The sequence below is a fragment of the Tiliqua scincoides genome, chromosome 4 (genome assembly GCF_035046505.1).
Source record: "Tiliqua scincoides isolate rTilSci1 chromosome 4, rTilSci1.hap2, whole genome shotgun sequence".
In the NCBI taxonomy this organism is placed as follows: Eukaryota; Metazoa; Chordata; class Lepidosauria; order Squamata; family Scincidae; genus Tiliqua; species Tiliqua scincoides.
In genome coordinates, this window is record NC_089824.1 from 45,314,116 (window position 1) to 45,339,271 (window position 25,156).

Here is a 25,156-nt window from a genome sequence, read left to right on the forward strand (position 1 = left end):
GCCAATGGGGCATGTGCTGCATTCTGCAATGAGTGGGCAGAAGGAGGCTTCCTGAAGGTAAGGGAACATTTATTCCCTTACCCTGAAGCAGTATTGTGACTGCATCAGTGCTGAAGAATTAGATAAAAAGATTTCGAAAAACAATGAGTTAGTGGATTTTTTTGCAAAACTTGTTTTCACTAATTGTTTCTTTTAAAGATTCATTAAGAGATTTTTATAGCTCTTTTAATACTGTCAACTTAATAAAATAAAAAACAATCTGAAGGGTAAAATATCTCATTAGTTACCAGCTTGATGCGGGGGATTGGTGAAAGATAGGTGTAGGGTGGTAACCAGAAAAAAGCCTACATGGAAAAAAGCCCACACAAACTTTGCCAAATGGGTTAGGTTAAGGGGATTCAATGGGTTAGAGTTAGACCATTTTTCTTTTCTGTGGGCAATTCTTGTATGAGCTTTTTTTCCATGTGGGCTTTTTCATAGAACTGTTTAGGACTGTGCAGTTCTGCTTGGGGGAATTGGATCCTTCAAGGTCTTTTTAGTGATCATTTGATCTGTCCACTGCTTGTTCCCGATTTCCCTCTTAAAATGTATGGTGGACCAGTTTTATGTCCCATATTAGTGACCCACTGTTTCTTCTTCCAGGGTTTAAACTATTGCTTGATGTGTTTGATGTTCTGCACGGATCACAAGAAGAATGTGTCAAAGCGTTAAAGAATGGGCACTTATTGGCAATTGCACCTGGGGGAGTTCGGGAAGCACTGTTCAGTAATGAAAACTACACCCTTTTGTGGGGAAATCGTAAAGGATTTGCTCGGGTGGCCATTGATGCAAAAGTGGTGAGTGAGCCATTTTGAAGGGTAACATTATATTGGAGACTTTCACACTTGGCTGCATTAAGCCTTCCTGAATTAACAAGGCCATTCTTAATGGGAGAGAGAGACAAAACGGAGGGAGGTGGTCTGTCATGTTATCTTCTGTCTAGAAAGAGTGATAAAGAGCAAGACAAATTAGAGGTCTTTGCCAAATGAATCTGTAGAAGCAAAATTATGGTGTTTGCACCTTTTCAGTAATTAATGAAAGGAAAACCGCAAAGGAAAACCTGCTCCATATTTTAAGAGCCTATATGATTCCACTCATTAGCATTTTGTTAATTATGTCTCCAAATAGACACTATGGCACTGGGTTCTATTGTTGTGGATTTTCCTACTCGTAGTTAATACTATAGACCTGTTCAGGCATTATGCTTTCCAAGAAGAGTTAAGTTCTTAAGGTGAGATTGTGCCTACTAACCTGACCTGTCCAATACTGACATGTCAGCTAGCCATACCCTCTACTCTCTTCCCATGTTTACCATTTATCTGTAGAGACAAGTACTGAACTTGGGAAGGGTATCTCCTGTGACTGATTAGTACAGGGAGATCTCTTTGATCTGTCTTTGTCTATACAAACACTGAAAGTGGGGAAAGTGGAGGCCATCTCAGCAGAGACATGGTAAGCAGGTGTGGTCTTCCTGTGCTCCTCACACCTTTGCTCTTCTCAAAAGCTAAAACATAAAAGTAATCAATCAGAGGCATATATCTTGTAAAATGTGGAAAGGTAGTGGTGCTGAAATTTTGCACTTTTAGAACATTGTCACCAAACCTGGGTCTGAAACATATCTGAAACCTAGCCAGATATCACGCATCATTTATTTTTATCTGAATAAAAATATACCTGGAGTAGAATTTTTCACTGTCATATAAATAGCAAAAAAACTATCACACTATACTTTCAACTTTGTGTTTATTTTTTGGTGCACTCCTTAGTATCTTGAGGCATGCCAATTGTTCAACAAATCTACCATTGGTGATTAACTACAACATACTGCTGGTGTGCATCTGAGGGGAGGAAAGGGGCTGGGTCGATTGAGAAAGAGGGGATAAGAGAAAGAGGGGATAAGCACACCAGCACTGCCAAGATCCTCCCCCTTTCTGCCCAGGACATGCCTCTGCCAGCAACTTACCAGCACCAACAGAGGCCTCTGGATCCACTGCCAAGCATGCCACACTGCTGCCTGTTTGTGGCAGAGGCCCAGAAGTGTGTGACAGACTCTCCCCCCCCCCCAGCTTTTGTACCACTGGAAGATGCCCTGTGCTGGCAGATTACTAGTCTGGAAGCTCAGGACAACCATAGGATTGGGCCTGTAGTTTCTCTTTTCATAGGAAAAGTTGAATAAGTATTGCTGGCCATAGTACCACCAAACCAGATACTGAATAAAAGCTGAAAAATAGTTACCTGTGAGTGAAAACCCCAATTAATTGTGAAAGCTCCAATATAGACATAGAATGCGCCCATACATGTAGGTTGCTTTGTTCAGGAAGTTGAGGTAAATAGGATAGTCCATTGGTACAATCCAATGCATCATATTGTAGCATCGTACAAGATCCTTTTATGAAGCTTAATACAAGATCTGACATGTTGGTGTGGCTTGTCTTATGTGGCCCAAGCAAGGTAAAAGTATCTTGTGAGGCCACAAAACTAGTTTATATAAAGATATTTGCTGCTTGCTCACATTAAAAGCCTGTGTCTGTGATAATTGCCAACCTTTTTTGTCTCTCCCCCCCTACACACAGAGGCCTTCTCACAATAATTGCTATTGACATATTTTAATAACATATTAGTAAATATGTACCTGAGAAATGTTAGTTACTACTTTTTGCATTCATGTTTGAAGTGTGGAGGATGGATTTTTGGTGCTGCTCTGTCATTGATAGGCTTTAAAATTTTCTTTGCCCTATTTCAGAAAGTAGAAGCTTATCTGAAAATAATGTGTTGGTATATGTTTATTTATTTAAACCTAAGGCCTCAGATGTAAGAAACAATGCTCAGGTTTTTTTTCTAGCCACTCTAGCTAATTGATATCGGGTTTTGTGCTTTTTTCTCCTTTAAAAACACATCACCCCAGACCAAGATTCCAGTTTCCTCATTAGCCTTGATCCAGCACATCCCTTTATGTATATGTAAGAAATTACTGATGGCATCCTGACTAGCACTTCTGTTGTCAAGAGCTCACTTTGCACACAAAAGCTCCCTTAATTTATATAAGGAGCATTCCATTCAGGGACAAGAAACTTCTGTTTGCGTAGTGTGATCCTCAGGATGCCGCCCTAAGTGTGCATGGAGGTTCTTTTATCCACTTCTTTCAAACAGCTCCAGCCTGTGTTGTAGTGCATTGTGGGATGTTTCAAAAGCAGCTCAAATTCAGCATGGGCGACTGCCCATTGCACATTTATTATTTATTTATTTATTTTTCACATTTTTATACATGCAGATTTCCTTCCACTTTTCAATATTGGGCTAATTTTGAACACAATTGTTAGCTTTTGTTTTCTTCCAATTCTGTGTGCATGTTCTTTAAATGTGATAACCTTGTGTTGCCCCACAAAAAGCTAAGTGCAAACAGAGATGAGTGAGATGATCCTCATTAACACTAACTGCCCTGGAAGGAGAACTCTGGTGTGTATGAGGTCATCTGGTGCTTTCTCCTGCTTCAGCTGTACTAGATTTTGTTTTATTTGAAGTGGAAGGTTAATATCAGTGATGGGAAAAGCCAGTGCGGTGTGACTTGAGTTGAGTCACGAATCACCGCCTCCCCACGACTCAACTCAAAAATAAGTCCTAATGGGGGCACTTTCCAAATCATTGAGTCGCCCTTTCACAACTCGATAGGACAAGTCACCCTGCCTCCTTTAAAAAGCCTACCACGGCTCAGCGGAAGAAAACGGGGCTGCTGCCGGGCTATGTGCATGCTTCGGGATTCCCTTTAAGCATTCCCCTGTTGTTCCCGCCCACCCCAGTGTCCTGCAGCAGCATGGAACATGCCAACCCCTGCCCTTCCCCCGTGCAGTCCCACCCAGTCACGATGAAGGAAACCCCCCTTCACTTCATGGGCATGGCAAGGAGTGAGGGTGCATCCCAGCTCGGCCAGGCAGAAGGGCACGGGGGCAGCGTGAGCTGAGCAAGCGATGAAAAGCTCACCGTGGCTCTGCGGAGGGAAACGGGGCTGCACAAGACTGTAGGCATGTCTTGGTGTTCCCTTTAAACCCTCCTGCTGTTCCCTGCTCCATCCCACCTGCTAGGCAGCAGTGCAGAACATGCCCACCCCTTTTGCAACAGAAAATGCAGCTGAAAAAATAGCAAGAGGATAACAAGAAAAGTCTCCTAAGAGAACACTGAAGAACTGTGTAGGTGATATAAGTCACTCCCCTGCTGTTCCCACCTCCATCCCACCTGTCAGGCAGCAGTGTGGAATGCCCCCACCTCTTTCCTTCCCCCATACCATGACCCTGGCCCAGCCATGACGAAACCCACCCCCCTCCCCTGGACATGGCAGGGAGGGAGGGAGCAAGGATGCATCCAAGCTCAGCGATCTATACAATGTATTATATTTGTATTTACAAGAGAGTATGGGTTGGTAAAGTTGGTTTTGAAAACTAGGACTGCCATCAGCTTGCCTGGATGGATGCTATGCTGGGAGAGCATGGGAGATAACTTCTTTAAGCAGGTGTAAAACACGGAATCAGGATGTGAGCTGTGGGGTGGCTATTTTTCTATGTTCCGAGAACAGCCTACCCCCTCCACTTGTCCCCACCTCCTACCACTCCTCCTTGTCCTTGCAAAACCTGCTTGTCCCTATGGGGAAAACCGGCTGCTGTTGTTCCCCTTGCCCCCTCCCTCTCCTGGAGATGCATCCTTCGGCCAACAGCTACTGTGGAGTTGCATCCTTTGGCCAATGAATGTAGTGGAGGACCAGCAAACCAACAAAAAAAGGTTAATCCTTTTGCTCCACCCCCCCAGCACCTCTGAACATAGCGTACCCCACTAGCTGCTGCTGCTGGAGTTTGTTTGTGTAAAAAACGGCTTCCTGGATGAACCCAAGAGGCTTTTTGTACAAGAGGGGGCCATGCAACTCAGGTCCATTGGCGCGCAACTCAAGTTGTCGGAGTGGAATATGAGTCACAAGTCAGGGGGCCCTTGATGCGAGTGTTTTTCTGAGTCTTCCACTCGCATGATTCAACAACAAAACCAGCATTTTCGTGACTTGAGTCTGAGTCACCTGACTCGAGTTCCCAACCCTGGTTAATATATGTATTGTGAGTCACTTTGTGTTAGTTTTCTAATTACACAGAGCTTCTTGTTTGGCCTTTAATGTGTTAGGGTATTCATCTATTCAGTTGCCATCTGAAAGTGCAGATTAAAACCTCATTTTCAGAATCTTGTTGTCAAACTGAAGGATTTCCAACTTGCTGTTTTATAGAAATCCATATAGCTTTTTAGCTGGGGAAGGAGTTGAAGTTCAGCTCCCAAATGCTTGTTCAGTTATGTTGGGTAACCGACTTCAGGAGTTAGTTGTGAAAAAAGTTACCTCAAGTTCCTTGGATGAAAAGTAGGTGCAAGTGCACATGTAACAGTTTTTGCCAAGCTCACTGTTCTTCCCACTTAACAAACATTTCCCTATTTAACATGCAAAGTTGTACAAGTTACTTTTTCTTAGTGTACAGTGCTTTAAGTGTGGAAATTGCTAATACTTATCCTTGTACCTCCTTCTTTTTTAGCCCATCATTCCTATGTTCACACAAAATGTTCGGGAAGGAATTCGAACACTTGGTGGATTAAGTAAGCATCTTTATATTTTTTTCTCATAATAAATGTTTCTGTTGTGTTTGTGCTTGAAGTTTTAGCTAGTTCTTCTTGGTGCCTATTGTGGTGGGCTTTAAAAAGAGTTTTATAAGATTGATGCACTGACTTGTGTTTGATCATCAAGGGTTAGGAGGTTTGCATGTGTGCAAATTTCATCTCAAAAGCCCCACTGCTCTTCAGAAAATTATTCTCCCAGCCTTAATGTGGATAAATACACGTATTTTTCTTTTTTAACTGTTCTATGCTGCAAGGTTCATCTTGCAGGCTTCTTAACATTATACCTAGATCTCCTGTTTATTCATTGGCAGAATTCTCACTGCAAAAAAATGAAGAATGCATGGCATGAGTACTGCAAAATGTAACCCACTGGAGATCTACAATCTGAGCTGGCTCCATTGCACATAGATCCTGCTGTTTCATCAACCCATCATTCTTTTGGTCCCTCTCTGCTTTCTCCCTATTTTTACTAAGGTCTCTGCCAGCACTTTCTATCATTCCTTTTCGTGTCTACATGTGTCTGCCTACAGGCTGCATTCTCCTTCTTTCTGTAAATTCTCCCTCCACTTGACTTTCTAGCCCTCTGCTTCACTCTGGCATTCTGCAGTATAATTGTCAGACCCAAAACGTTGCTACTTAAAATGATAATTCAGTATTTGGCATAGTACGCACACTTGCAAGCTGAAAATCAATCCAAGATAGTTTTGATTAAAATACCTAAGGAAGAGAAGGTCTGTACAAACACTTTTGCCTGCGATCCTCTTAATATTCTCTTTTTTTGCCTTTAAAAAAAAAATGAACCAGGACTATTCAGGATGATCTATGAGTATTTCCGTTTGCCGATAGTCCCTCTCTATGGCAACTTCCCTGTCAAGCTGCGAACGTATATTGGGGATCCTATTCCATATGATCCAAATGTAACTCCTGCAGAGCTGGCAGAAAAAGTAAGGTATCTTTAAAAAGTTCTTTTTCATACTGTTGAAGTAGGGATTTTCATACCTTGATCCCAAACACTTGTATATGCCAATAGGTCATGAAATGAGGTCAGTACTGAATGTCCATGCACTGAACAAGTAAAGGACAAGCAGTGTGGGGGCGGCAGGTGAGGCAGAACTAGCCCATCGTTTTCCATGGAAAAACACCACACCCGCCCCACCTGCTCACACCCAGGGAGGCTCTCCTTACACCTGCGTTCTCAGGTGGGTGGGGCAGCTGCAGTGCTTTTCCATGGACTACAATGGGGCAGTTCTCCAAACTGCTTGTCCCTGGAACAAGACTGAGCCACCAAACACTTGGTGTTTGGGCTGTGTCCCAAATGGGAGATAGATGATCAGAACAATTGGATAATAGACACAATGGCAAGGGTATTGGCCAGTGGAAGAGCAGAAATGCTTAATAGGAGGGCAGGGAAGATTTTACAATGCATTTGTCCTTTCATGAACTGTTGGAACTTCTACAAAGAACAGTGTGGTTTGGTCTAGTCATCTGGCCTAGTAATCTGCCTGAAACAAGACATGCAAGGAAATGTTTGTTAGGCATATGCTTGTTCCACTTGCTCTGAATAGTGGGAGTGGCTGTCTACTTATTATTATACCAAAAGGAATGTGCCTGGGAAGGGGGTGAACCTCACATCCTTGCCTCTCTGGGTTGTTCTGCTTTTTAAGTCCATTCTGAAACCAGAAGCAAGCCAGGAAGGGAGAAAAATGCTTGCAGCAGCCAGCAGGCTGAGATCAGTTGGGTAGGTTTCATTCTTCCCCTAATGTTCTCTCTTTTAGCATTAAAAAGATGCTAAGCCCCCCCCCCCCCACTCTAGCTTTCTGAGAATAGGGAGTGCAAGTGCTTAAACTGTTGGAAGACTTCACATGGGTGGGCTGGGTTCAGAATGGAGGTGGAACCAGCCTCCAGCACTTAGGGCAGATCCTACCCCCCTTCCCAAGCAGCCCAGCCTTACACCAGGCTGTTTGGATCTGTGCCAGCAATCTTGCTGGTGCAGGTCAGAGTAGCCCCATAGAGGTGGCTAGGGCATTACTCAGGGTAATGTTTGCGGTGAGCACAGCTCTGTACCGCCGACCGCAGGATTGGGCTCATAGTCTGCAGATCAGTTTCTGGACAAAATTTGAAGTGCTGATCTTAGCCCTGAATGGTTTGGGATGTTACAATCTTATTTTGGAAGATAAGGCAGGCAGTGACCACCCTCCATAAGAACATAAGAAGAGTCCCGCTGGATCAGGCCAAAGGCCCATCTAGTCCAGCGTCCTGTGTCTTACAGTGACTCACCAAATGATTCAGGGAGCACGTAAGATAACAGACACAACCTGCATCGTGGTGCCCTCTCCTGAATCTAGCACCCTGAAGTAAACCACCGCACATACTTGCCTACAGGTCGAAAAATTTATGCCTAAAAATGGAGCCTGAGATTCTGGGTCGACTTATGCCCGGGTCAATGCAGTGGATGGAGCACAGTCCTCTGGGAGCTTCTGGGAAGCTTATGGAAGCTCAGCAGCTGTCTGGTGAAGGGGGGGCTGGAAATGGGCTGAGAAGCAGGAAGGAGGTGGAGAAAAAGGAGAATTTTTACCAGCAATTATGGTATTCAGAAGCAGCCATTTTAGCCTCTTCTCCAGACAGGAAAAGAAGTGAAGGCGCTTCTGGGAACTGTAATCTGTATGGGCTGCTGCTATGGAATGCAGCACATACTCCCACAAAGCCTCCCCACAATTCCCAGAAGCCCCTTTGTCTCCTTCCAGTTTGGAGAAGAAGGGAAATGCTTCCTTTTCTTCTTTTGCTGCTGCCTCAGAACATTCCTGACAAGTTATTTGCCAAGAATTTCACCCCCCCCCCCCAAGTTTAGGGGTCTGGTTTTTAAAACCCCAGGATGTGATCCTCATTTCCACCTGAAACAAGGTCCCAGGCTGCAGTGCACCGTTACTTAAGAGTAACACCCATGGAAAGCAGTGGGTCTGCTTCTGAGTAAAGAGGATTGCAACTGTGTGCAAATGTTGTGAAGACCAGAATTTTAAAAGTCAATGTCAAAAATGCATCTTATGATCTTTTATTGTATTTTTAATAAAATAGAAACTGTACAGTTTTTACGTAACAATTACTGGAAGGTTATTTTTCAGGATCTGGCCTTGGGTAAAATTAGACAAAATTATAGTCAGACCCCCCCTAAGTTTAACCCCCGACTTATCCGAGGGTCATAGGAAAATTCCATGATTTGGAGCTCAAAACCTGCCCTCGACTTATCTGTGAGATCTACTTATGGGCGAGTCTCTGCAGTGCTTCTAAAATCAGGAGGTTGCACATACCTATCAAGACTTGTAACCCGTGATGGACGTTTCCTCCAGAAATTTGTCCAATCCCCTCTTAAAGCATCTAGGTCAGATACCATCACTACTTCCTGTGGTAAGGAGTTCCACAGACTTATTACACGCTAGGTAAAGAAATATTTTCTTTTGTGTCTCCTAACTCTTCCAACACTCAATTTTAGTGGATGTCCCCTGGTTCTGGTGTTATGTGAGAGGGAAAAGGAATGTCTCTCTATCCATCCCCTGCATAATTTTGTATGACTCAATCATGTCCCCCCTCAGGCACCTCTTTTCTAGACTGAAGAGTCCCAAACGCTGTATGTAGCCTTTCCTCGTAAGGGAGGTGCCCCAGTCCGGTAATCATTTTGGTTGCTCTCTTCTGCACCTTTTCCATTTCCACTATGTCCTTTTTGAGATGTGGTGACCAGAACTGGATGCACTACTCCAGGTGTGGCCTTGCCATCGATTTGTACAATGGTATTATACTCGTAATAGTAGCCGTCTTATTCTCAATATCTTTTCTAATGATCCTAAGCATGGAATTAGCCTTCTTCACCGCTGCCGCTTTATTATTATTATTATTATTATTATTATTATTATTATTATTATTATTAATAATAATAATAATAATAATAATAATAATAATAATAATAATAATAATAATAATAACAGCAGTATTTATATACTGTTTTTCAACAAAACACCCCAAGTTCTCTCTCCTGATCTGTCACTGACAGCTCAAAACCCATTAGCCTATTTGTAGAGTTTTGATTCTTTGCCCCAGTGTGCATGACTTTACATTTACTTACATTGAAATGCATCTCCCATTTTGCTGCCTGTTTTCCCAGTCTGAAGAGATCCTTCTGGAGTTCTTCACAATCTCTTCTGGTCTTCACCACTTGGAAAACTTTTGTGGTGTTGGCAAACTTGGCCAATAGGGTCTTCTCAGCATGGAGCCCCTTTTTTCTATAATAGCCTCCTGGGGATGCTAGTCGGTGTGAGGTGGAAGACCAGTCCTTGCCCAGAACTCCTAGATCTTTTGTTTTATACAAAAACTTGTTCGCATACATGACACTAATGCATGGCATTTGTGTTTATGCTCTGCCGCAGTGTTATGGTTTTTAAACTTCTGTAGCTGTCCCAAGAGCCTCCTTTGAGAAGAAATAAGTACCACAAATTGCTTTTTACAGCTTCAGTTTGTTTCAAAAGCCTGCTTTCTATTAGGCATAGCAGGTAGAGGAGGGATCTGTTCATGCACCCTTGAGGGCATGGAATTAGTTGCATTCTTTGGGTCCTGGCTGTGTGTTTCTCAGGTGCCTCACTGAGAGGAGAAAGGTGCTGAATTCTAAGTCCAGCCCACCAGATATTTAATACACACAGACAAAAATGGAATAAAATATGCTATTCTTCTACTGCAACTTCATTAATAAAGTGCTGGAATTTTCTGAAGCATTGCAATCTGAAAAGGACTAAATTCTGGCTTTAATATTAATCTATGGTTGTCTTGGGAGTTAACTTTCTGAAAATGTTCAGTTGCTACAGTGTATTTAATTTACAACTTATTTACAATTTATTTTTGTTTCTCTGTTTTGTTTTTCCCCTTATAGACCAAAAATGCAGTCCAGTCTTTAATAGATAAACATCAGAAAATACCAGGGAATGTATTTAGAGCCTTGATGGAACGATTTGACATATGGAAAAAAAAGGACTAGTATATTTTGGGTATTACTGTTGTACAATATTTTAAAATCATATTTGTAAAACGTATTGTTGCTTTTTGCAATTGTGCTATTTTACAGAACAGTAGGTTCTTTTAAAATGATCATTAAGTCTGAGATTCAAACAATTTTTCATCTCTCAGTATCAATACAACATTTAAGTGCAGTTCTACCTTGGCATGTTGAGTTTCTCAAAAATTCAAGAATTTTGTGGCTCATTTCCACTCCTGAACTACGAGGGTCGCCCAGAAAGTAATGCACCACATTTTTTTTCTCAGCCTACAGTAATGGTACGAATGCGAAACTTTAGATATACATTATTTGAATTTTCAGGAGTGCGCACACAAATTTTTGGTTTCTTCAGACAGATAGCGTAGCTGCAGCAGTGTTTCGAAATGGCATCTGTAAGTGATGTACGTTACAAGCAGCGTGTCGTCATTGAATTTCTCACTGCAGAGAAAGAAACTGTTGGGAACATTCACAAACGTTTGTGTACAGTTTATGGAGAATCTGCAGTTGACAGAAGTACGATTAGTCGCTGGGCACAGAGGGTGAGGCCATTAGAAGGCGGTTCGGCAGAGCTCCAAGATTTGCAGCGTTCGGGGCAGCCATCCACGGCTGTCACACCTGACAAGACGCAGCTTGCTGATGTGCTCATTCGCGAGGACCGACGCATAACGACTAGGCAGTTGCCGCTGAAGCTGTCAATCAGCAAAGGAAGTGTGGATGCAATCATCCGTGCTCTTGATTACTCAAAAGTGTGTGCACGATGGGTTCCACACTGTCTTACAGTGGACCACAAATCTCTCAGAAAAAACATTTCTTCTGAGTTGCTGAAACGTTTTGAAGATGAGGGGGAAGCGTTCTTGTCCAGGATTGTGACAGGTGATGAAACCTGGGTTCACCATTTTGAGCCCGAAACAAAACAACAGTCGATGGAATGGCGTCATCCTCAATCTCCACAGAAGAAAAAATTCAAAGCAACTGCTTCCGCCGGTAAGGTCATGATCACTGTGTTTTGGGACTGTGAGGGCGTCATACTCATTGATGTGATGCCAAGAGGCAGCACCATTAATTCTGAAGCTTATGTGAAGACATTAACCAAACTCAAGAAGCGCTTCCAGCGACTTCGGCACCATAACAACCCAGGTGAATGTTTGATTCAACATGATAATGCTCGGCCTCACACAAGTTTGAGGACTTCAGAACGCATCACTAAACAGGGTTGGACTGTGTTACCCCATCCACCCTACAGCCCTGACCTAGCTCCCTCAGACTTCCACTTGTTTGGGCCATTAAAGGATGCCATTCGCAGAAGACATTTTGAGGATGACGAAGAGGTGATTCGCACAGTGCAGAAATGGCTTCGTGACCAGAACAAGGAGTGGTACCGACAGGGCATACATGCCCTTGTGTCTCGCTGGAGGAAGGCCATAGAACTGGACGGAGATTACGTGGAAAAATAGGGAGTGTAGAAGAAACATCATTCTTTCTTGTGTGTAAGTTTCATTGTGTTCAATAAATAATTGTTGAAGAAAAAAAATGTGGTGCATTTTCTGGGCGACCCTCGTACTAAGCTGGAGTGTAAAATGCTTGGAGCTAAATTTAACACTTTCTGTGAAATGGGAATTTCAAGTATTATCTGCCGTACTGGAGATTCTGCAATTTAGATCGGGTTCACACCTGCTTATGTGGAGCATTGGGTCACATCAGTTTGAAGATGATCCTGTTGAACTAAGCATGCTTTGAAAAGGACCTGTTTATGCCAGAATTTTATCATTTATAAGGATGATTTCAAGGATGTATAACAAGCATCTAACTCAGTGATTTTCAACCTTTTTTGTCTCATTGCACAATGACACGGTACTAAAATGATCAAGGCATACTGTCAGTTTTTTGACAATTGAGGGCCCAGTCCTATCTAACTTTCTAGCACAAGTGTAGCCACAATGCAACCCCAAGGTAAGGGAATTAATGTTCCCGTACTTTGAGGAGGCTTCTGTGACTGTCTTCCCACTACAGGATCAAGCACACACCCCATTGGCATGGCTGCACCGACACTGGAAAATTGGATAGGATTTGGCCCTGACAAGGCACACAGTGCTGTTGGTAGGGGCTCACTTCCCCCAATGGTCCTACTAATAACTGACCTCCCCCAAACTCCCATGGCACACCTGTACACCATTTGTGGGACACCAGTGTGCCACAGCAGAGTGGCTGAAAATGGCTGATCTTACTTGTCTGTTTACACTATGAAAGCACTAGGACATTTGCTATGCTTTTCTGTGCTTCCAAAGAATGTCCTTGAAATGTCATGAACTCAGTATTGAGTGTTACCTCTAGCCACATGGGTTCTTTGTGCACTCTTTTTTAGCTTCCAGAATCTGCCTCCTACTTGTGTATCAGCTACCCTTCATTAATTTGTCAAATCTGCAATCCTATGTACATACATTTGAGATTAAGCCCCTGTTAATTTGGGGAAGTTTCCTTCAGCATAAATTGCATAGGATTGCAATTGCATAAATTTGATTATATAACTTTTTTTTTTTCTTTCAGTGGCTAGCTAGGAATTTCCATGAAAAGGAGGCAAGCTAGATATTGGCAACTATGTTCTTTAGCTCAAGCAGAATTCTAGTGCACAATTAACAAATAATTAAAATCTAAAAATGATAGTTTTGAAAAGCCAAAATTAAAAACTGTATCCAGGATTTCATCAGGCAGCCCAGTTCTTGTTTTTGTTTTTAATCCAACACATATGTATATAGAGACTTGTGGTTCTAATATGATAAGATTAATTAATGCAGATGGATGAGGAAAGCTCCAGAGCGGAGATCTATTTACATGTCCCAAAATCTCAGGAAACTAAACTTGGGGAAATGGGTGCTACTGCATATACTATGGCAGGGTAGAAATTATCAAAATTGCTTGTGCAAGATACTGTCTCCATGCAGAGGGCTATAATGTTTGAAGGCTGTTTTCCACCAGGACTGGCCTTATTGCTTAGAGCAGGGGTGCTCACACTTTTTTGGCTCGAGAGCTACTTTGAAACCCACCAAGGCCCGGAGATCTACCAGGGGGGAAGGAAGCATCTGACAGACACCCCCTTTAATGTATGGAGCCCCTGCTGGACCAGGTCAGAGGAGGCCCACCAAGTCCAGCTTCCTGTGCCCCACAGTGGCCCACCAGATGCTTCAGGAAGCACACAGGAGGCCTCTCCTCTCTCCCCACCCCACATACTGGGGGCAGCCACAGGTCCCCCCAAGAGGCACATGCCCAGCCTTGCTGCACTATGGGGGGGAAGGAGCTCCCCACTCCCCGCCCCCCCAAACTCTTTGTGGCTACGCCCCGAGACCAGCAGGGAGAGGGAGGCATCGCAGGTCCTCCTCGGAAGGGGCGGGGGGCTTCCCTGTTTCCATGGAGAGGGGCTGCGTGTGCAGGCGGCAGGCGGGGGAGACACTGCTCCCACCAGCCCTCCTCCTACAGCAGCGGGGGGGCCAGGCGGGTCATCTCACCTGTCACCCCCGACCGAGAGTGGCAGCGGCCGCAGCACTTACCTCTGGGTTCCTACAGGGGCGGCTGGGCCGGGCATGGCTGGGCTGGGTTGGGCCGGACCTGACTGGAAGGGAAGGGGAGGGTCACTCGGGGTCTCCCGTGGCAACCGCCATCAGAGCAACTTCATCTTGAACTCCCGCCCTTCCCCCCTTCCGCTACGGAGCCCCAGGAAGCGCCTCAGTCCAGTGCAGCCCAGCTCCCCCTCCCGCTGCCGCCCACTTTAGCTCCTGCTCTTCCGGCATGCAGCACCAGGAAACTGATAAAACTGACTAGAGTCTAGTCAGTTTCGTCAGTTTTGTTGCTGCATGCTGGGAGAGCAGCTAAAGTGTCAGTTTCAGTGTCAGTCTAGTGTCAGCTAAATATGTCAGTTTTGTCTAGTCACTAGACAAAACTGACATATTAACAGTTTGGAGAGACAGGGCTCCGCGATCTATTCATTTTGCCTCACGATCTACCGGTAGATCGTGATCTACCTATTGAGCACCCCTGGCTTAGAGATATCACAGCACCACTTATTGCTACGAACAATCTGTGTTAGAAACAATTTGTGTCATAGAATGGTGTGATAAATCACATTCATATTACGATCTCCTCATGGAACTGATACCATTTGAAGGCCTCAATCCTAACCACACTTACCTGTTACACTTACCTGAGTAAGCCCTATTGACTAGAATGGGGCTTACTTCTGAGTAGACATGCATAGGATTGGGATCAAAAGCGCTTTTCTGAGAACTCCTCTTGACTGCCGTGATGTATAAAGTGGTCCTGATGTAGAATGATGGGTAAAATTGTATTCCTGGGATCTACATTCAGATCAGTCTGTTGTAAAATTAATAAATGCTTAACTGTTGGATTTTTTAAAAAAAACAAACTTTTAAGTTTGTCAAAGATTTTTTGGAGCAAACCTGATCTCTTGAAAGATCTTGAACTTGCAGTAATGTGTTTTATTTTGTTCGAATAGGTACCTTCAGGGTAATACCAGGTATTTCCAAACGTGCTTAATCATTGCTCAAAATGTTGAATCCTTGTCTAAAGCTATCTTCTGCTTTAAACATTCCAAAATATAACATGTAAATTGCTACTTGTGAATTTCCTCCTGTGTACATTTATATTTATAAATTCAGCTGAGTTGTTTTGCTGAATTGAACCTGATTTTTTATATTTCTATGAAGTTTTGACTTCAGTAAAACTCCTTCTTACATTTAAATAAAACTTAGCTGTGAATTTTTTTGGTATGTCTGAATATTAATCTGGATTGGATGGAGTAATCGCTCTCAAATATGAAATAGCCATTCCAGATAGTAAGGAGCCTTCCACTACCTTTGGTAAAGACTGAATTTCTATAACCTTGTTTAAAACTTTTAACACTGTATGAACAATGAATGATAGTATGTTTCTAGGAGGCAATACATTCAGCTTCTTATTATTTTCAAACATCTAGAATTGCAACCCAATACAGAGCCTTTTGGGAGCTTCAGAAAACAGTTGGATCTCTTAGAAGAAAAAGTACATTCATTCTAGCATCAAGGACAGCTCTTGATGTTTACTAAGGATGTTAGCATTGATAATCAGATGAGCAGGATTCCCTTATTTTAAGGATAGCTTAATGAGAGAAGGCAGAAAATTTCTACAGATCTGGAGTAGAATCTTAAACAGGTGGGGCCTCAGTATCTGTTCTCAGACCCCCGCAGATACTAAAATTTACGATCTTTGGCCCTTTAAGCCATTTAAAGAGGACCACAGCTGCCCTGGAGGTTTTTCCTGGGCCTCAGAATGCCTTATATGGCATAAAATGTCACTTCCAGTTTCCCTAGGGAATCAGAAGTAGCATTTTCTTTTTCTTTTTTTTGCCAAAACAGTCACTCTGAAGCCCGCAAAGGCAGCAGGCAGACGCATGCTGCCTCTGGGGGCTTCAGAAAGCCCTCCAGAGGGCTGAGGTGGGGCCAAGTCTGGCTCAACGCAGGTTCGGGGGACCCACATTGAGCCAAATCTTTGGATGCACAATCCACGGATATGGAGGCCTCACCTCAAGTATAAATTGTACAAAAAGTATCAAGTGGAGTCTTATAGATGCTGTCTTATAGCAGATTCCTGTAATATTTCCTTCAAGCTCTTTACATGAATAAAATCACAAGAGAAGCCACAAGACCACAGGAAGATTTCATGGCAGATCACCACTGGTGGCTCTGTAACCAGAAAATCAGGTTCTCTTTGTTGTATTATATATGTGGTGGTACTTTGACTGTCAGATTTCTAAACCAACATGGCATGATTTTTTTATTCTGGTTCCAGGCACAGTCTGTGAAGCATGTATGGTATACCAATCAGATTTATGTGGGACCAGTGGGGCAAGCACTACATCCTGTGGTGGTAGGGGTCATCATAGAGGCCAAATGTTCCCTTACCTCAGGGCTGCACTGCCAGCTTTGCAGTGCCAGTTTTGCAATAATAATAATAATAATAATAATAATACAGGTATATAAATACCGCCTTTCTTGGTTGTCAGATTTCTCCTCAGACTTTATTCAAGGTGGTTTACATAGGCAGGCTATTTAAATCCCCATAGGGATTTTTACAATTGAAAGAAAGTTCTATCTTTCAAGAACCACAACATTTCAGATGTTGCTTTCTGATCTGGTTTCACATTCTGGCCTCCATCCTCCCATGCTCAGAGTAGATGGAATAACTCGGCTCAGCTTGTCAGTTGCTTCAAGATTGCATGGTGCCGGTGGCCTTGAACTGGCGACCTGCGGGTGTTATCTTCAGGCAGACAGAGGCTCTACCCTCTATACCAGACCTCCTTCAATAAGTGTGACCTTCAATAAGAGTGTCTCAACTTTAATTCTTGGGAAAGACCCTCTCTATAACCCTGGAGAGCTGATGGCAGTCAGTGTGGACAATATTGACGTAGATGAACGTAGAATAAGGCACCTTCCAATGAGCCTATGCAATTTAGGGCACAATCCTAACCTAATCCTAAGTAGCATTACTGTTTGGCCTTATCTCAAAACATTTTTTTCCTTCTTCCTTTGTTTCTCTTTCCCTTATACGATCCTTTAGGCAGCAGGGGAGGAAGCACAGAAAATCAGTTGGGAGAGCTCCAGCCTCCCCCTATCGGAAAGGAGCATGAACTTTTCTATCAGAAAAGAGCATGGGCTGTGCTAGTGTGTAGTCAACCCTAAGAACATAAGGAGAGCCCTGCTGGATCAGGCCAAAGGCCCGTGTACTCCAGCTACCTGGTTCTCATAGTGGCCCAGGTGCCTCAGGAAGCACACAAAACAAGATACCTGCATCTTGTTGCCACTCCCTTGCATATGGCATTCTGAGGTAGCCTACTTATAAAACCAGGAGGTTGCCTGCATCACGGCTTGTGACCTGTGATGAACTTTTCTTCCAGAAATCTGTCCAATCCTATTTTAAAGGCCTCTAGGCCAGGTGTCATCACATCATGCTGTAGCAAGGAGCTCCACAAACTAATTACATGCAGGGTGAAGAAATATTTTCTTTTGTCTGTCGCCCAACACTCAATTTTAGTGGATGTCCCCTGGTTCTGATGTTGTCTGAGAGGGAGAACATCCCTCTATTCACTCTATCCATTCCCTGCAGAATTTTGTACATCTAAAATGTACCCCCCAGATTCCTTTTTTCTAGACTCATGTTGGCAACCTTCAGTCTTGAAAGACTATGGTATCGTGCTCTGAAAGGTGGTTCTGGATCAGCGTCTAGTGTGGCTGAAAAGGCCAATTCGGGAGTGACAATCCCTTCCACACTGGGAGCAGGTGCAGTCTGTCCCTGGTCTGTCTCCCTGGCTATGGGCCTTCCTTCTTTGCCTCTTAGCCTCAGACTGTTGGCCAAGTGTTTCTTCAAACTGGGAAAGGCCATGCTGCACAGCCTGCCTCCAAGCGGGCCACTCAGAGGCCAGGGTTTCCCACTTGTTGAGGTCCACTCCTAAGGCCTTCAGATCCCTCTTGCAGACGTCCTTGTATCGCAGCTGTGGTCTACCTGTAGGGCACTTTCCCTCAGCACCCTGAGGTGCCTCAGTCCAGTAATCATTTTGGTTCTTCTCTTCTGCACCTTTTCCAATTCCACTATGTCCTTTTTGAGATGTGGCAACCACAACTTGAATGTAATACTCCAGATTTTGCCTTACAATCAATTTGTACAATGGCTTTATGCTATTGGCCTTTCTATTATCAATCCCTTTTTAAATTATCCTGAGCATGGGCCTTCTTCACAGCTGTCGCATACTGGGTTGATACTTTTATCAAACTATCCCCTAGCACTCCAAGATCTTTCTTCTGACTTGTCACAGATAGCTCAGAACCCTTCAGCCTGTACATGACCCTTGTATAACAAAACCCTTTTTATATAACAAAAACCAAAAGCCTAACAAAAACCCTTGACTTCCGACGGGCGGACTTCCCTCAAATGAGGAGACTGGTTAGAAGGAGGTTGAAAGGGAGGGTAAAAAGAGTCCAATCTCTCCAGAGTGCATGGAGGCTGCTTAAAACAACAGTAATAGAGGCCCAGTAGAGGTGTATACCGCAAAGAAAGAAGGGTTCCACTAAATCCAGGAATGTGCCCGCATGGCTAACCAGCCAAGTTAGAGAGGCTGTGAAGGGCAAGGAAGCTTCCTTCCGTAAATGGAAGTCTTGCCCTAATGAGGAGAATAAAAAGGAACATAAACTGTGGCAAAAGAAATGTAAGAAGGTGATACTGGAGGCCAAGAGAGACTATGAGGAACGCATGGCCAGCAACATTAAGGGGAATAATAAAAGCTTCTTCAAATATGTTAGAAGCAGGAAACCCGCCAGAGAAGCAGTCGGCCCTCTGGATGGTGAGGGAGGGAAAGGGGAGATAAAAGGAGACTTAGAGATGGCAGAGAAATTAAATGAGTTCTTTGCATCTGTCGTCACGGCAGAAGACCTTGGGCAGATACCGCTGCCCGAACGGCCCCACCTGACCGAGGAGTTAAGTCAGATAGAGGTTAAAAGAGAAGATGTTTCAGACCTCATTGATAAATTAAAGATCAATAAGTCACCGGGCCCTGATAGCATCCACCCAAGAGTTATTAAGGAATTGAAGAATGAAGTTGCAGACCTCTTGACTAAGGTATGCAACTTGTCCCTCAAAATGGCCATGGTGCCAGAAGATTGGAGGATAGCAAATGTCACGCCTATTTTTAAAAAGGGAAAGAGGGGGGACCTGGGAAACTATAGGCCGGTCAGCCTAACATCCATACCGGGTAAGATGGTGGAATGCCTCATCAAAGATAGGATCTCAAAACATATAGACGAACAGGCCTTGCTGAGGGAGAGTCAGCATGGCTTCTGTAAGGGTAAGTCTTGCCTCACGAACCTTACAGAATTCTTTGAAAAGGTCAACAGGCATGTGGATGCGGGAGAACCCGTGGACATTATATATCTGGACTTTCAGAAGGCGTTTGACATGGTCCCTCACCAAAGGCTACTGAAAAAACTCCACAGTCAGGGAATTAGAGGACAGGTCCTCTCGTGGATTGAGAATTGGTTGGAGGCCAGGAAGCAGAGAGTGGGTGTCAATGGGCAATTTTCACAATGGAGAGAGGTGAAAAGCGGTGTGCCCCAAGGATCTGTCCTGGGACCGGTGCTTTTCAACCTCTTCATAAATGACCTGGAGACAGGGTTGAGCAGTGAAGTGGCTAAGTTTGCAGACGACACCAAACTTTTCCAAGTGGTGAAGACCAGAAGTGATTGTGAGGAGCTCCAGAAGGATCTCTCCAGACTGGCAGAATGGGCAGCAAAATGGCAGATGCGCTTCAATGTCAGTGAGTGTAAAGTCATGCACATTGGGGCAAAAAATCAAAACTTTAGATATAGGCTGATGGGTTCTGAGCTGTCTATGACAGATCAGGAGAGAGATCTTGGGGTGGTGGTGGACAGGTCGATGAAAGTGTCGACCCAATGTGCGGCGGCAGTGAAGAAGGCCAATTCTATGCTTGGGATCATTAGGAAGGGTATTGAGAACAAAACGGCTAGTATTATAATGCCGTTGTACAAATCTATGGTAAGGCCACACCTGGAGTATTGTGTCCAGTTCTGGTCGCCGCATCTCAAAAAAGACATAGTGGAAATGGAAAAGGTGCAAAAGAGAGCAACTAAGATGATTACGGGGCTGGGGCACCTTCCTTATGAGGAAAGGCTACGGCGTTTGGGCCTCTTCAGCCTAGAAAAGAGACGCCTGAGACATACAAGACATACATGATTGAGACATACAAAATTATGCAGGGGATGGACAGAGTGGATAAGGAGATGCTCTTTACACTCTCACATAACACCAGAACCAGGGGACATCTACTAAAATTGAGTGTTGGGCGGGTTAGGACAGACAAAAGAAAATATTTCTTTACTCAGCGTGTGGTCGGTCTGTGGAACTCCTTGCCACAGGATGTGGTGCTGGCATCTAGCCTAGATGCCTTTAAAAGGGGATTGGACAAGTTTCTGGAGGAAAAATCCATTATGGGGTACAAGCCATGATGTGTATGTGCAACCTCCTGATTTTAGAAATGGGTTATGTCAGAATGCCAGATGCAGGGGAGGGCACCAGGATGAGATCTCTTGTTATCTGGTGTGCTCCCTGGGGCATTTGGTGGGCCGCTGTGAGATACAGGAAGCTGGACTAGATGGGCCTATGGCCTGATCCAGTGGGGCTGTTCTTATGTTCTTATGAAACACTTACATTGAAACACATCTGCCATTTTGCTGCCCATTCTCCCAGTTTGGAGATATCCTTCTGGAGCTCTTCACAATCCCTTCTGAAAACTTGTCTACCTTGCTGCCAATCCCCAATTCCAGGTCATTTATGAACAAGTCCTACAGGTCTGGGTCACAACCATTGTAGTAGGGAGTGAAATAGTCTGAAGCACTCCAGCCTCTGTCCTCAAGTTGAGCAAGCCTTGACCATGGATCTTTATGGTCACCCATTTAACTAGAACCTGGAATGCCCCCTCCTTTCAAGACCCAGAATTTACAATAAGAAAAAAAAATCCCCCTTTTTTTTAAATTGGAAAGTAGTGTTGATTGACACTCCTTTTAAGTTAGGAATTGAGGACTGACTGTGTTCATGGTAAGAGCTGTGTTGATAGTCAGATATTGTTGTCAGATGAACACAGTGTAAACTCTCTTCAGACATTCTTCCTGATCAAGGAGCTCTTTGTGGGAGCTTAGATGTGTGCTTCTCTATTCATTTCAGTCATAGAACTAAAATGAAGCTTTGCATTGGATCCATTTACCCCAGTTTGGAAATCTCTGTGCCCAAATACATGTATGGATCTCTTGGGCAAATGGTGATCCTCAATTCAGTGAAAGGACTGAATGCCTTGCAGATCAGTTCACTCCTTGAAATGAATGAAATGAGACAAGGGAGCATCATGTGTCATTGGGTCTCCCACACCCAAAATAGGTTGTTGGCTTGGACTGCAATTCACAATCTATTTGCAGTTTTTCAGGTTTGCTTTCTTGTAATCAGCCTTACTAGTATCACTGTCTTCAAGTGTAAGTGTGTGTGTGTTTAAGTATTGGAATAAGTATCAAAATGAAATGCAGTATCATTAAGTTTGTCACATTTCTCACTGTGTATCTTTTTTATTGCCATGTTTGATTTCAGTACATTTTTGTATAGTATCCTGGTTAGTGTGAAAGAAGGACATCAGCAATAAAGTTGAAGAGGCAACTAGAAAAATATGTTTTATGTTTTCTGCTACTCTTGAATATTTCTTTTGGACAACTGAGTGCAAGAACACTCAAGTATTTTCAGATAGAAAAAAGCAGAAATACCTACTTACTAGGCAGAAGAAACATGAAAGGCTCAAGAGATGTTGCAGGGAACTAGCATTTCAGATGTTGTTGTTGGCAACCTTCAGTCTCGAAAGACTATGGTATCGCACTCTGAATGGTGGTTCTGGAACAGCGTCTAGTGTGGCTGAAAAGGCCAATTTGGGAGTGACAATCCTTCCACACTGGCAGCAAGTGTAGTCTGTCGCTGGTCTGTCTCCCTGGCTATGGGCCTTCCTTCTTTGCCTCTTAGCCTCAGACTGTTGGCCAAGTGTCTCTTCAAACTGGGAAAGGCCATGCTGCACAGCATGCCTCCAAGCGGGCCGCTCAGAGGCCAGGGTTTCCCACTTGTTGAGGTCTACTCCTAAGGCCTTCAGATCCCTCTTGCAGATGTCCTTGTATCGCAGCTGTGGTCTACCTGTAGGGCGCTTTCCTTGCACGAGTTCTCCATAGAGGAGATCCTTTGGGATCCGGCCATCATCCATTCTCACGACATGACCGAGCCAACGCAGGCGTCTCTGTTTCAGCAGTGCGTACGTGCTAAGGATTCCAGCTCGTTCCAGGACTGTGTTGTTTGGAACTTTGTCCTGCCAGGTGATGCCAAGGATGCATCGGAGGCAGCGCATGTGGAAAGCGTTCAGTTTCCTCTCCTGTTGTGAGCGAAGAGTCCATGACTCACTGCAGTACAGAAGTGTACTTAGGACGCAAGCTCTGTAGACCTCTGTATGTTCCGTCAGCTTCTTGTTGGACCAGACTCTCTTTGTGAGTCTGGAAAACGTGGTAGCTGCTTTATCGATGCGCTTGTTTAGCTCGGTATCGAGAGAAAGAGTGTCGGAGATCGTTGAGCCAAGGTACACAAAGTCATGGACAACCATTGTCCATTTCAGAAGTGGTCAACTGTATTAAAAGAAATGGTCTATTGGTGATTAGAACAATATGAACATAAGAAGAACTCTGTTGGATTAGGTCTAAAGCCTAATGGGTGTGATCCATTATTACAGTATTTGATAATGTCTCTTGACTGCAACTTTCTCAATGGATTCAGGTTGCCAATTGCCCTACAGATCTTGAACTTGATGTTCTTCACAAAATTGTCCTGTTCATTTGGCAGAATCAACATGTAAAGATACCAATCTGAAATCTATTTCTATATTGTGCCAGTTTAAGATTGCACCTCTTGCCTAATGTGCGGCCAAGATAACTTATAATGATAGGAAGAGTTTCTGTTTCATGCAATGAGATAATTAGCAGAAGCATCATGCCAAATATGCAGAGTGTCAAATGTGTGTAACATGCTGGGGGAATGCTTCTTACCCCTTCTCTGTAGATTTCACATGTGGGCAAAACTGTTTCTGCTGATATTGTACACCAATCTTCTTCATAGTCTTTCGAGACTGAAGGTTGCCAACCAAAGTCCTTTTTTTCCTATTTAGTCTGCAACTGAGCAATGAACCATAATCAACCAAATCTCTAGTGAGGTAATGTTTCTGGAGAGAAATATGACCTGTCATCATCTCGCAATAGTAAAGACTGGTAGTTTTGGTTCTGGGGAGATGCAGTGGGAGCTGCTGTACTGTGATAGGTGTTGTACAGTGCAAGCAAATCCATGCAATGCATGCAGTTCAATGGGACTTACTCCCAGTGCATAGGATTTCAGTTGTAATGGCACAATCCTAAGATTGTCTACTCAGAAGTAAATTCTATTGTGTTCAATGGGGCTTAATCCCAGGAAAGTATTATAGGATTGCAGTCTGAGAGACTGAGCTATGAATAGAGACTTTGCTACTTTGAAGCTTATATCTGCCATGAACTTGTAAGGTGACCTTCAAAAGCCATTCCCTCTTGGCCTCAGCTGCAGCATGGGGTAATAATAGGACTCAATCCTGTCCAACTTTCCAGTGCTAATGTTGCCATACCAATAGAGCATACACTGCATCCTGTGTTGGGTAGCAGACATGGAGGCCTCCTCAAGGTGAGGGCTATGTTTGTTCCCTTACCATGAGGCTGCATTGTGGCTGCATCAGTGTTGGACAGTTGGATAGGACTGGGCCCTTAGTCACCATACACAATTGTTGAAAGGGCTACATCTGGATAATGCATGTGATACTCTCCATGAACTCAGAAAAGAAAGCACTGTACAAATGCTTTTAATTTCAAGAAAAGCAAATGTGAGCAAATACATGAGTATTTACAGTAATTTATTTTACAATCACGAAGATTGCATGTTTCCTATGAGAGAACAGCATTATTTGGCTTATATGGCAAAAGACTGTGGATAAAATGCAGTCACAAAGCTACTTGTACGTGCAACACTAGCACCAATGTCATTTTAATTATAAGTGTAACTTTATTTTAATTCTGGGCAGGAGGTCTGGTCTAGAGGGTAGAGCCTATGTTTGCCTGAAGATAACATCCAAAGGTCGCCAGTTCAAGGCCACCGGCACCGTGAATGGCGAAACCTTGAAGCAGCTGACAAGCCTAGCCGAGTTATTCCACCTGCTCTTTGATCGCCCTTCAAGTGAAAGAAGAAGGAGCTGCTTGTCAGCCTGCGTGGGAGGAAACTGGAGGCCAGAATGTGATACCAGATAATAAAAGATCCATCTGAAATGTGGTTCTTGAAAGACAGAACCTTCTTCAATTGTAAAAATCCCTACAGGGATTTAGAACAGCCTACCTATGTAAACCGTCTTGAATTAAAGTCTGAGGAGAAATCTGACGACCAAGAAAGGTGGTATATAAATACCTGTAGTATCATAATAGTAATATAATGTAGTATAAATAATAATAATAATAATAATTTTATAAATATATCATAAAATAATATTAATAATATAATAATAAATATTAAAATATAATATAATAATATAATAATAATAATAATATTATAAATAATAATTTTAATAATAATAATATTATTATTATTAATTTTCAACAGAACAGAAGAAAAAAGCTGGGGAGAAAAGCTCTTTATAAAAAAAAAGCTTATATACTTTCTTCCCCGAAGGCACCCAAGGTGATTGAAAATGGCCTAACAAAACAAGTCATAATAAATCAAGGTACATTGTAACCTACAATCTAAAAATTTAAAGAA

At 43.4% G+C, this 25,156-nt stretch overlaps 1 protein-coding gene across 3 annotated transcripts in view; it reads left to right on the plus strand.

Moving 5' to 3' along the window:
* Window positions 1–24,730, plus strand: part of LOC136649307 (DGAT1/2-independent enzyme synthesizing storage lipids-like) — a 40,148-nt gene extending 15,418 nt beyond the window's left edge. Inside the window, exons 4-7 of one of the 3 annotated variants that reach the window (XM_066625850.1) lie at window positions 643–836; window positions 5,595–5,655; window positions 6,481–6,620; window positions 24,432–24,730. In XM_066625850.1, coding sequence (XP_066481947.1) covers window positions 643–836; window positions 5,595–5,655; window positions 6,481–6,620; window positions 24,432–24,452 — 416 coding nt within the window. In that variant the 3' untranslated portion in view covers window positions 24,453–24,730. Of the gene's footprint in view, window positions 1–642; window positions 837–5,594; window positions 5,656–6,480; window positions 6,626–10,588; window positions 11,069–24,431 lie in introns of those variants that run through there. The other 2 variants (XM_066625847.1, XM_066625849.1) reach the window with 2 other exon arrangements.
* The last annotated feature ends 426 nt before the right edge of the window (window positions 24,731–25,156 follow it).